Source organism: Panulirus ornatus, chromosome 12 (assembly GCF_036320965.1).
Source record: "Panulirus ornatus isolate Po-2019 chromosome 12, ASM3632096v1, whole genome shotgun sequence".
Lineage (NCBI taxonomy): Eukaryota > Metazoa > Arthropoda > Malacostraca > Decapoda > Palinuridae > Panulirus > Panulirus ornatus.
In genome coordinates, this window is record NC_092235.1 from 53,739,869 (window position 1) to 53,753,363 (window position 13,495).

General features: G+C 40.9%; 1 protein-coding gene across 1 annotated transcript in view; it reads right to left on the reverse strand.

Moving 5' to 3' along the window:
* The window catches only part of rempA (intraflagellar transport protein rempA), a 107,436-nt gene that overhangs the window by 33,262 nt on the left and 60,679 nt on the right, over positions 1–13,495 (reverse strand). The window contains exons 17-18 of the mRNA XM_071667897.1: positions 9,408–9,573; positions 6,552–6,672 (exon numbers count right to left, since the gene is read on the reverse strand). Of these exons, the coding sequence (XP_071523998.1) occupies positions 6,552–6,672; positions 9,408–9,573 (287 nt within the window). The remainder of the gene's footprint in view (positions 1–6,551; positions 6,673–9,407; positions 9,574–13,495) is intronic.

Here is a 13,495-nt window from a genome sequence, read left to right on the forward strand (position 1 = left end):
ATAGAGTAGCAGATATAGGGTGTTTTGGTCGAGGTGGTGTGCGAGGTGAGAGGGTAGGGGAGAATGATTTGGTAGACAGAGAAGAGGTAGTGAAAGCTTTGCGGAAGACAAAAGCCGGCAAGGCGGCGGGTTTGCATGGTATTGCAGTGGAATTTGTTAAAAAAAGGGGTGACTCTTGTTGACTGGTTGGTGGGGATATTTAATGTATGTGTGGCTCGTGGTGGGGTGCTTGAGGATTGGCAGAATGCATGCATAGTGCCTTTGTATAAGGGTAAAGGGGATGGGGGTGAGTGCTCAAATTACAGAGGTATAAGTTTGTTGAGTATTCCTGGGAAATTGTATGGGGGGGGGGGTGTTGATTGGGAGGGTGAGGGCATGTACAGAGCATCAGATTGGGAAGAGCAGTGTGGTTTCAGAGGTGGTGGAGGATGTGTGGATAAGGTGTTTGCTCTGAAGAGTGTGTGTGTGAGAAATGCTTAGAAGAGCAGATGGATTTGTATGTGGTATTTGTGGATCTGGAGAATGCATATGATGGAGTTGATGGAGATGCTTTATGGAAGGGAGTGGATTTGGCAGCGGATGGAACCATGGAAGTGGAAGTGAGTCACAGGGTGGGGGAGGGGGCGAAAGCTCTGGGAGCTTTGAAAAATGTGTAAAAAGCGAGAACATTATCCCGGAAAGCAAAACTGGGTATGGTTGAAGGAATAGTGGTTCCAACAATGTTATATGGTGGCGAGGCGTGGGCTATAGATAGAGTTGTGCAGAGGAGGGTGGATGTGTTGGAAATGAGATGTTTGAGGACAAACTGTGGTATGAGGTGGGTTGATTGAGTAAGTAATAAAAGGGTAAGAGAGATGTGAGGTAATAAAATGAGTGTGGTTGAGAGAGCAGAAAAGGGTGTTTAGAAATGGTTTGGTCACATGGAGAGAATGAGGCAGGAAAGATTGACAAAGAGGATATATGTGTGACAAAGAGGATATATGTGTCAGAGGTGGCGGGAACAAGAAGCAGGAGACCAAATTGGAGGTGGAAAGATGGAGTGAAAAAGATTTTGAGCGATCGGGGCCTGAACATGCAGGAGGGTGAAAGGCATGCAAGGAATAGAGTGAATTGGAATGATGTGGTATACCGGGGTCGGCGTGCTGTCAATGGATTGAACCGGGGCATGTGAAGCGTTTGGGGTAAACCATGGAAAGTTTTGTAGAGCCTGAATGTGGAAAGGGAGCTGTGGTTTTGGTGCATTATACATGACAGCTAGAGACTGAGTGTGAACAAATGTGGCCTTTGTTGTCTTTACTAGTGCTACCTTGCGTGCATGCGGGGTGAGGGGGTTGTCATTTCATGTGTGGCGGGGTAGCGACAGGAATGAACAAAGGCAGCAAGTATGAATTATGTACATGCGTATATATGTATATGTCTGTGTATGTATATATGTGTGTACATTGAAATGTATAGGTATGCTGTTGCTGCTCTATAATGAAACTAGTCCATTTAATCATAACATGATAAAAACAATGAAGAATGTAGAAAATTCATTTTCAAAATAAAAGTATTATAGAAAGTTTTTAAGGTTTTGATGATGATGATGATGATGATGATGATGATGATGATGATAATAATAATAATAATAATAATAATAATAATAATAATAATAATAATAATAATTAATGATTAACAATAATAATTATTTTTATTATACTTTGTCGGTGTCTCCCGTGTTAGCGAGGTAGTGCAAGGAAACAGACAAAAGAATGGCCTAAACCACCCACATACACGAATATACATAAATGCCCACACAAGCACATATACATACCTATACATTACAACATATACATATATTTACATACACACACATATAAATATATACACATACACATATTCATACATACTGCCTTCATCTGTTCCCACCACCACCCTGCCACACATGAAATGACAACTCCCTCCCCCCACTTGCATGCAAGGTAGCTCTAGGAAAGGACAACAAAGGCCAAATTTGTCTACAATCAGACTCTAGCTGTCATGTGTAATGCACTGAAACCACAGCTCCCTTTCCACATCCAAGCCCTACAAAACTTTCCATGGTTTATCCCAGATGCTTCACATGCCCTGGTTCAATCCATTGACAGCACGTCAACCCCGGTATACCACATCGTTCCAATTCATTCTGTTCCTTGCACGCCTTTCACCCTCCCGTATGTTCCGGCCCTGATCACTCAACATCTTTTTCACTTCATCCTTCCACCTCCAATTTGGTCTCTCACTTCTTGTTCCCTCCACCTCTGACACATATATCCACTTTGTCAATCTTTCCTGACTCATTCTCTCCATGTCACCAAACCATTTCAATACACCCTCTTCTGCTCTCTCAACCACACTTCTTTTATTACCACACATCTCTCTTACCCTTTCATTACTCACTCAATCAAACCACCTCACACCACATATTGTCCTCAGACATCTCATTTCCAACACATCCACCCTTCTCCGCACTACCCTATCTATCGCCCATACCTCACACCCATATAACATTGTTGGAACCACTATTCCTTCAAACATACCCATTTTTGCTTTCCGAGATAACGTTCTCGCCTTCCACACATTCTTCAACACTCCCAGAACCTTTGCCCCCTCCCCCACCCTGTGACTCACTTCCGCCTCCATGGTTCCATCTGCTGCCAAATCCACTCCCAGATATCTAAAACGCTTCACTTCCTCCAGTTTTTCTCCATTCAAACTTACCTCCCAATTGACTTGTCCCTCAACCCTACTGTACCCAATAACCTTGCTCTTATTCACATTTACTCTCAGCTTTCTTCTTTCACACACTTTTCCAAAGTCAGTCACCAACTTCTGCAGTTTCTCACATGAATCAGCCACCAGCGCTGTATCATCAGTGAACAACAACTGACTCACTTCCCAAGCCCTCTCATCCTCAACAGACTGCATACTTGCCCCTCTCTCCAAACCTCTTGCATTCACCTCCCTAACAACCCCATCCATAAACAAATTAAACCACCATGAAGACATCACGCACCCCTGCCGCAAACTGACATTCACTGAGAACCAATCACTTTCCTCTCATCCTACTCGTACACATGCCTTAAATCCTCGATAAAAGCTTTTCACTGCTTCTAGCAACTTACCTCTCACACCATATATTCTTATTACCTTCCACAGAGCATCTCTATCAACTCTTATCATATGCCTTCTCCAGTTCTGTAAATGCTACATACAAATCCATCTGCTTTTCTAAGTATTTTTCACATAAATTCTTCAAAGCAAACACCTGATCCGCACAGTCTCTACCACTTCTGAAACCACACTGCTCCTTCCCAATCTGATGCTCTGTACATGCCTTCACCCCCTCAATCAATACCCTCCTGTATAATTTCCCAGGAATACTCAACAAACTTAAACCTCTGTAAATTGAACACTCATCTGTATCCCCTTTGCCTTTGTGCAGTGGCACCATACATGCATTCTGCCAATCCTCAGGCACTTCACCATGAACCATACGTATATTGAACATCCTTATCAACCAGTCAACTACACAGTCATCCCCATTTTTAATAAATTCCACACCAAAACCATCCAAACCCACCACCTTGCCAGCTTTCATCTTCCGCAAAGCTTTCACTACCTCTTCTCTGTTTACCAAATCATTCTCCTGACCCTCTCTCACTTTGCACAAAACCTTGACCAAAACACCCTATATCTCCCACTCTATCATCAAACACATTCAACAAACCTTCAAAATACTCACTCCATCTCCCTCTCACTTCACCACTACTTGTTGTTACCTCCCCATTTGCCCCCTTCATCAATCTTCCCATTTGTTCTCTTGTCTTACACACTTTATTCACCTTCTTCCAAAACACCTTTTTATTTTCCCTAAAATTTGATGATACTCTCTCACCCCAACTCTCATTTGCCCTCTTTTTCACCTCTTGCACCTTTTCCTTTTATACATATCCCAATCATTTGCACTATTTCCCTACAAAAATCGTCCAAATGCCTTTCACTAAAAATCTTACTTCTTCATCCCACCACTCACTACCCTTTCTAATCTGCCCATCTCCCACCTTTCTCATGCCACAGGCATCTTTTGCACAAGCCATCACTGCTTCCCTAAATACATCCCATTCCCCCCCCACTCCCCTTACATCACTTGCTCTCTCCTCTCCATTCTGCACTCAATCTTTCCTGGTACTTCCTCGCACAAGTCTACTTTCCAAGCTCACTTACTCTCACCACTCTCTTCACCCGAACATTCTCTCTTCTTTTCTGAAAACCTCTACATATCTTCACCTTCGCCTCTACAAGATAATGTCAGACATCCCTTCAGTTGCCCCTCTCAGCACATTAACATCCAAAAGTCTCTCTTCACCATTTCCATTTACAATACTGAACACCCCATGTACACCAATTATACCCTCAACTGCCACATTACTCACCTTTACATTCAAATCACCCATCACTGTGACCCAGTCTCTTGCATCAAAGCTGCTAACACACTTACTCAGCTGCTCCCAAAACACTTGCCTCTCATGATCTTCCTTCTCATGACCAGGTGCATAGGCACCAATAATCACCCATCTCTCTCCATCCACTTTCAGTTTTACCCATATCAGTCTAGAGTTTACATTCTTACACTCTATTACATACTCTCACAACTCCTGCTTCAGGAGTAGTGCTACTCCTTCCTTTGCCCATGTCCTCTCACCAACCCCTGACTTTATTCCCAAGACATTCCCAAACCACTCTTCCCCTTTATTCATGAGCTTCATTTCACTCAGAGCCAAAACACCCAGGTTCCTTTCCTCAAACATACTACCTATCTCAACTTTTTTCTCATCTTGGTTACATACAAATACATTTAGACACCCCAATCTGAGCCTTCAAGGAGGACAAGCACTCCCCGCATGACTCCTTTTTCTGTTTCCCCTTTTGGAAAGTTAAAATACACGGAGGGTCTTGTTTCCAGCCCCCCCCCCCCCACTCCCATCCCTTTAGTCGCCTTCTACAACATGCGTTGGAAGTATTCTTTCTCCCCTATCCCCAGGGACATGATAATAATATAAAATAAAAATAATAATAATAATAATAATATAATATAATAATGATGATAATAATAATAATATCCCTGAGGATATTCCCTGCCTTTCATAGTAGGTGACTAAAATGGGTGGGAACAGGTGGGCTGGAAATCCTTCCCGCCTGTTTTTACTTTTTAAAAAGAAGAAACAAACACACAGGCCAATGAGGATTTTCCCTATGAGGCTCATTCATCTGTATGAAAAAAATAATAAAAAATGGTACAAAAAGTTGTGCCCAACAGACTGATTCCAACTTAAAATCCAAGGTCAAAGCAATCTCCATATGGTATATGACACATCTTCATGAGATAATATATACTCATTCCAAGATTTATGATTTCTTCTAAAATGGAAAAAAACAATATATAGATATAAATACAGTGCTGGAGGCTGATTCATGTGAGAAACTGCAGAAGCTGGTGACTGAGTTTGGTAAAGTGTGTGAAAGAAGAAAGTTAAGAGTAAATGTGAATAAGAGCAAGGTTATTAGGTACAGTAGGGTTGAGGGTCAAGTCAATTGGGAGGTAAGTTTGAATGGAGAAAAACTGGAGGAAGTAAAGTGTTTTAGATATCTGGGAGTGGATCTGGCAGCGGATGGAACCATGGAAGCGGAAGTGGATCATAGGGTGGGGGAGGGGGTGAAAATCCTGGGAGCCTTGAAGAATGTGCGGAAGTCGAGAACATTATCTCGGAAAGCAAAATTGGGTATGTTTGAAGGAATAGTGGTTCCAACAATTTTGTATGGTTGCAAGGCGTGGGCTATGGATAGAGTTGTGCGCAGGAGGGTGGATGTGCTGGAAATGAGATGTTTGAGGACAATGTGTGGTGTGAGGTGGTTTGATCGAGTAAGTAACGTAAGGGTAAGAGAGATGTGTGGAAATAAAAAGAGCGTGGTTGAGAGAGCAGAAGATGGTGTTTTGAAATGGTTTGGGCACATGGAGAGAATGAGTGAGGAAAGATTGACCAAGAGGATATATGTGTCGGAGGTGGAGGGAACGAGGAGAAGTGGGAGACCAAATTGGAGGTGGAGAGATGGAGTGAAGAAGATTTTGTGTGATCGGGGCCTGAACATGCAGGAGGGTCAAAGGAGGGCAAGGAATAGAGTGAATTGGATCGATGTGGTATACTGGGGTTGACGTGCTGTCAGTGGATTGAATCAGGGCATGTGAAGCGTCTGGGGTAAACCATGGAAAGCTGTGTAGGTATGTATATTTGCGTGTGTGGACGTGTATGTATATACATGTGTATGGGGGTGGGTTGGGCCATTTCTTTCGTCTGTTTCCTTGCGCTACCTCGCAAACACGGGAGACAGCGACAAAAAAAAAAAAAAAATAGCTTGGAAATTATTATATTAGATTAGGAATAAAACTAAAATGTTTTCCTTCATGGGAGGGAAGATATGACAATGTCTAGCAGTGTTGAGAGGGAAACAGCTACACAACTACATGAACTTACCGATCGTTGGTGTGCATTATATAATCTTCAAGTGTCGGTAAATCATCAAAAAGCATTCGAGGAACTTCAAACCTGTGGGTGTCAGACTTTTCATAGTGGCTTATGGCTCCACTGAAGTCTCCTGAAATTTAATTCATAGAATGGATAGTAGACTTTCTACAATGATAGCAATGTGCCACAAGCAACTGTGAAGCCAAACTTTAAGGAGGTAAAGAGTAAATTTTCAGAATGTATCAGACCATTTACTTCCTTATATGATAGTAGTATGCACAAAATATAAGCAGAAAGATAAAATGTAGTAAGAAAAGAATTAAGAATCAACCCAAGAGCATGGAGTTATATGGGATCCAAAACTCCTGGGGTAGTCATAATACAATTTGTTTCAATTACACAAAGTACACTGAAATATGAGATTGTTATTTACTAGAATTCTATTCAGGGGATGGGGCATACTGCAAAACAGCTTATACAAAGAGATGACATTTCTTTTATTACCTGCTTTGGATATTGAACTTCTTATTCAGTAAATCAATCTCTCATCTTCCATTTTCTAATATACAGTCTCTTGAATTTCACTTTTCCACATTTATTATAAGTGCCAATACCCATCTGTGCTTATTTGGTGGTAATTTGACACTTTGAGAGCCCTATCTCTTCATCTTTCAATAATGACACATTTCTTTTTACTTATTAATGTTCTTTGCATTCACTGCTTTTCACTCAGTTTATTTCAATCATCCACCACTAATAATGCACCCATTTTATTTCCTTTTTTGTATAGTTTTTTGTGATGTCTTCTGTTTGCATGGTTCCTACCTACCTATTTATTATTTCCATGAAACTAATTAAAAGCAGACAGATAATAACCTTCTGTTTCAGTTAATTTTGAAAAAACAGGGTCCTTCCATCATCCTATATCATTGCTGTCATTAATATCCACACTCCTTGGTAATTTGGTCCAAAAAATAAACTAAACTAAAATATCCTATTCTCACCTACATAGCATAGCTTTAGACCCAATCATTCCACTACCACATTGCATACAGACCCACACAACACATCCTGGATGGCTTTAACCAACCACAAACACCCTCCCATGTAGTAGTACTAGTTGCAAAGATAACAAAGCTTTACAGACTATCCCATAACACCACCCTCTATAATAAAGACAAAATATGGTTACCCAATTTCATAGCAGGTTTGTAAGACAAAATTTTTCACAGAAGAGTCACTCCTAAAATTGTCAAGCTCTCCAAGAGTTTTCCAAGAACCCTCTTCAGTCTCTACCTTCATGACCTCTTATCACCTCATGCAGACCATAGTGTAGAGGTCCTTTCATAAGTGGATGGCTTCACAATTACTTCACAGCATCCTAACAACAAACATGCAATAATACATCATGCAATCAAAAATTTGGTACACTCACAAACAGAAATCCCAACAGAAATCCACTATCAATCTGTTAGCCATTTCAGTTATTAATCTACACAGTAGTTTCCCACCAGCCTGAATAATCTGCAACTCCCAATTAGGAAACCTTCAACCATACTAGTTATTACATATAACACCACATTCACTCGAAGCACCACAAACATCAACATAAAGGTCATGAACAAACTAATGACCCTCAAAATACTTATTGGTCCCTAATTTGAACAAAAAATAAAGAATCCCCTGGTATCCTCTGAAAACAGTTCCACTCTAATCTATCAAAAGAAAATATAACAAAGCTGCAAACCACACAAGTCAGAGCACTCATAGCAATAAGAACAAACATTCATCACCTGTATCTTAACACTACACTCCTCAAGTACTTATGAGTTATGCTTTCTCAAGTGCATTCTGTACATTAAATGTTTTTCCAGCTTTACATGATTAAACATATTGTAAGAATATTCATGCCCAAGATGCAGCTTCCGTACTGAAGACACTTAACACTTACACTTCTCCCATGCTCGCCCAAAAAAGACATACACAACATAACCACAATTCTTTACCTGTGGTCCAGCCTGATTAAAGTTGTCAGCTTCCTGAGAACTGCAGAAGCCCCACAGAAAGGGATCCTGAGTCAGGAAGGTAGGGTAAGCTACCTTCTTCAGTTTATCTAACAACAAAACCATTCCACTAACTATCCTCTTTACCTTCCAGTTAAATATTGTCTTAATAATTATTTCGTGACATTATAGTAACAACACTATACAATCTGTATTGTCTGCAGGCCCCTATCAAGCTCAACAAGCTAGTGTGTCACATGATTACTGTGAAGTTGTTGGCAGCTTTGGGACTCTTTTTCCCTTGCATTTCTTTTCTAACAACTTTGATCTGCCTCATTCTAAAATGCAGATTTTCTACTTTCTGCACAATTTCCTACAATATCCATCAAAATATCTTATTTCTCCCCCTCTGTTTAACATTTTTCATATTTCAGTCCAAGCCCTAGTCTTGATATTAACTTTTGTCCTTGACTAGAGCATCCAACATATGAACATAAAACTGACATTCCCCGAGATGTAACTTATACTTCATTTTGGATTATATCCCTTGCCATACAACTTCATGGATCACATTTCTGTTCAGGTTAATTTCATCTTATTTACTTCATGGAAGCCAACCACAAGAGATGTCCCAAAAATGCAAAATTCATACAAATCTGTTTTATAAGTTTCTAGTCCTGTCAAGTGGAATAGTGAATAAACAGATCTATAAAAAAAAAAATATATATGTTGGCAATACTATACATTGGTCACTATATCTTTGTGTGATGAAAAAATGCACAGCATTTGTATCCTAAACTGATATGTTAAATTTTGCATAAAGTTTGATATGACTCAACAGAAAAATACTACACTTTCATACCTTTGCTTTCTAAGTGCTTTGCATAATTGTAATGTGTAGATCGCAAATGAATTCTGTCACTGCTCTCTGCAGTTTCAAGTGCCTTGGACCAGATACCACCATCCTGATATAAACGATTGACCAAGTCATGGCGTCCACACCCACGGTATAAACGTTCTGCCTCTTCCTGTACATGTGCAGTTGAATATAAGCAACTTAAAAATCAAAATAAGACTTCACAATACATCTACATATGTGATTTATGTCTAGTCATTATAATCATCTATCAATGTGATGTGGTTCATTTCCTACATTTCAAAGCTGAGTTGCACATGCAAAATCTTTCCTGGATATATACAGTAATTCATTTACTGACAATCACACCACTTCAGATTATGACCAAATGGCAATGCTGTAGAAATGTTTTCATGTATTCTGCATCTGACTGAGCTTGTAATTAAGATGAAACTGTCAAGTGCTTAGAAAATGTATAAAAAGCAAGTTTAGAGAGGGGAATGTTGAAGGTGTTACTTGTGAAGAACATAAAATATATCATTATTATTTATTTTATTATACTTAGTCGCTGTCTCCCACGTTAGAGAGGTAGTGCAAGGAAACAGATGAAAGAATGTCCCAACCCACCAACATACACATGTATATACATAAATGCCCACACATGCATAAATACATACCTATACATTTCAACATATTCATACATATACATACACAGACATATACAGATATACACATGTACATATCCATACTTGCTGCCTCCATCCATTCCCGTCCGTTGCCACCCCACCACTCGTGAAATGGCACCTCCCTCCACCCACATGCGCAAGGTAGCTCTAGGAAAAGACAACAAGGCCACATTCATTCACACTCAGTCTCTAGCTGTCATGTGTAATGCACCAAAAATATTTATTCATTTATTATTTTATTTTGCTTTGTCGCTGTCTCCCACGTTTGCAAGGTAGTGCAAGGAAACAGATGAAAGAAATGGCCAAACCCACCCCCATACACATGTATATACACACACATCCACACATGCAAATATACATACCTATACATCTCAATGTACACATATATATACACACACAGACACATACATATATACCCATGCACACAATTCACACTGTCTGCCTTTATTCATTCCCATCGCCACCACGCCACACATGGAATACCATCCCCCTCCCCCCTCGTGTGTGCAGGGTAGCGCTAGGAAAAGACAACAAAGGCCTCATTCGTTCACACTCAGTCTCTAGCTGTCATGCAATAATACCCGAAACCACAGCTCCCTCTCCACATCCAGGCCCCACACAGCTTTCCATGGTTTACCCCAGACGCTTCACATGCCCTGATTTAATCCACTGACAGCACGTCAACCCCAGTATACCATATTGATCCAATTCACTCTACTCCTTGCCCGCCTTTCACCCTCCTGCATGTTCAGGCCCCGATCACTCAAAATCTTTTTCACTCCATCTTTCCACCTCCAATTTGGTCTCCCACTTCTCCTCGTTCCCTCCACCTCCGACACGTATATCCTCTTGGTCAATCTTTCCTCACTCATTCTCTCCATGTGCCCAAACCATTTCAAAACACCCTCTTCTGCTCTCTCAACCACGCTCTTTTTATTTCCACACATCTCTCTTACCCTTACATTACTTACTCGATCAAACCACCTCACACCACACATTGTCCTGAAACATCTCATTTCCAGCACATCCACCCTCCTGCGCACAACTCTATCCATAGCCCACACCTCGCAACCATACAACATTGTTGGAACCACTATTCCTTCAAACATACCCATTTTTGCTTTCCGAGATAATGTTCTCGACTTCCACACATTCTTCAAGGCTCCCAGGATTTTCGCCCCCTCCCCCACCCTATGATTCAGTTCCGCTTCCATGGTTCCATCCGCTGCCAGATCCACTCCCAGATATCTAAAACACTTTACTTCCTCCAGTTTTTCTCCATTCAAACTTACCTCCCAATTGACTTGACCCTCAACCCTACTGTACCTAATAACCTTGCTCTTATTCACATTTACTCTTAACTTTCTTCTTTCACACACTTTACCAAACTCAGTCACCAGCTTCTGCAGTTTCTCACATGAATCAGCCACCAGCGCTGTATCATCAGCGAACAACAACTGACTCACTTCCCAAGCTCTCTCATCCACCACAGACTTCATTCTTGCCCCTCTTTCCAAAACTCTTGCATTCACCTCCCTAACAACCCCATCCATAAACAAATTAAACAACCAAAAATATATATATATATATATATATATATTTTTTTTTTTTTTTTTTTTTTTTTTTATACTTTGTCGCTGTCTCCCGCATTTGCGAGGTAGCGCAAGGAAACAGACGAAAGAAATGGCCCAACCCCCCCCATACACATGTATATACATACGTCCACACACGCAAATATACACACCTACACAGCTTTCCATGGTTTACCCCAGACGCTTCACATGCCTTGATTCCATCCACTGACAGCACGTCAACCCCGGTATACCACATCGCTCCAATTCACTCTATTCCTTGCCCTCCTTTCACCCTCCTGCATGTTCAGGCCCCGATCACACAAAATCTTTTTCACTCCATCTTTCCACCTCCAATTTGGTCTCCCTCTTCTCCTCGTTCCCTCCACCTCCGACACATATATCCTCTTGGTCAATCTTTCCTCACTCATTCTCTCCATGTGCCCAAACCACTTCAAAACACCCTCTTCTGCTCTCTCAACCACGCTCTTTTTATTTCCACACATCTCTCTTACCCTTACGTTACTCACTCGATCAAACCACCTCACACCACACATTGTCCTCAAACATCTCATTTCCAGCACATCCATCCTCCTGCGCACTACTCTATCCATAGCCCACGCCTCGCAACCATACAACATTGTTGGAACCACTATTCCTTCAAACATACCCATTTTTGCTTTCCGAGATAATGTTCTCGACTTCCACACATTCTTCAAGGCCCCCAGAATTTTCGCCCCCTCCCCCACCCTATGATCCACTTCCGCTTCCATGGTTCCATCCGCTGCCAGATCCACTCCCAGATATCTAAAACACTTCACTTCCTCCAGTTTTTCTCCATTCAAACTCACCTCCCAATTGACTTGACCCTCAACCCTACTGTACCTAATAACCTTGCTCTTATTCACATTTACTCTTAACTTTCTTCTTCCACACACTTTACCAAACTCAGTCACCAGCTTCTGCAGTTTCTCACATGAATCAGCCACCAGCGCTGTATCATCAGCGAACAACAACTGACTCACTTCCCAAGCTCTCTCATCCCCAACAGACTTCATACTTGCCCCTATTTCCAAAACTCTTGCATTTACCTCCCTAACAACCCCATCCATAAACAAATTAAACAACCATGGAGACATCACACACCCCTGCCGCAAACCTACATTCACTGAGAACCAATCACTTTCCTCTCTTCCTACACGTACACATGCCTTACATCCTCGATAAAAACTTTTCACTGCTTCTAACAACTTTCCTCCCACACCATATATTCTTAATACCTTCCACAGAGCATCTCTATCAACTCTATCATATGCCTTCTCCAGATCCATAAATGCTACATACAAATCCATTTGCTTTTCTAAGTATTTCTCACATACATTCTTCAAAGCAAACACCTGATCCACACATCCTCTACCACTTCTGAAACCACACTGCTCTTCCCCAATCTGATGCTCTGTACATGCCTTCACCCTCTCAATCAATACCCTCCCATATACTTTACCAGGAATACTCAACAAACTTATACCTCTGTAATTTGAGCACTCACTCTTATCCCCTTTGCCTTTGTACAATGGCACTATGCACGCATTCCGCCAATCCTCAGGCACCTCACCATGAGTCATACATACATTAAATAACCTTACCATATATATATATATATATATATATATATATATATATATATATATATATATATATATATATATATTATATATATATATATTTGAAAAAAAAAATTTAATACACTTTATCACTGTCTCCCTCATCAGTGAGGTAGTGCAAGGAAACACACGAAAGAATGGCCCGACTCACCCACATACATGTGTATATACAT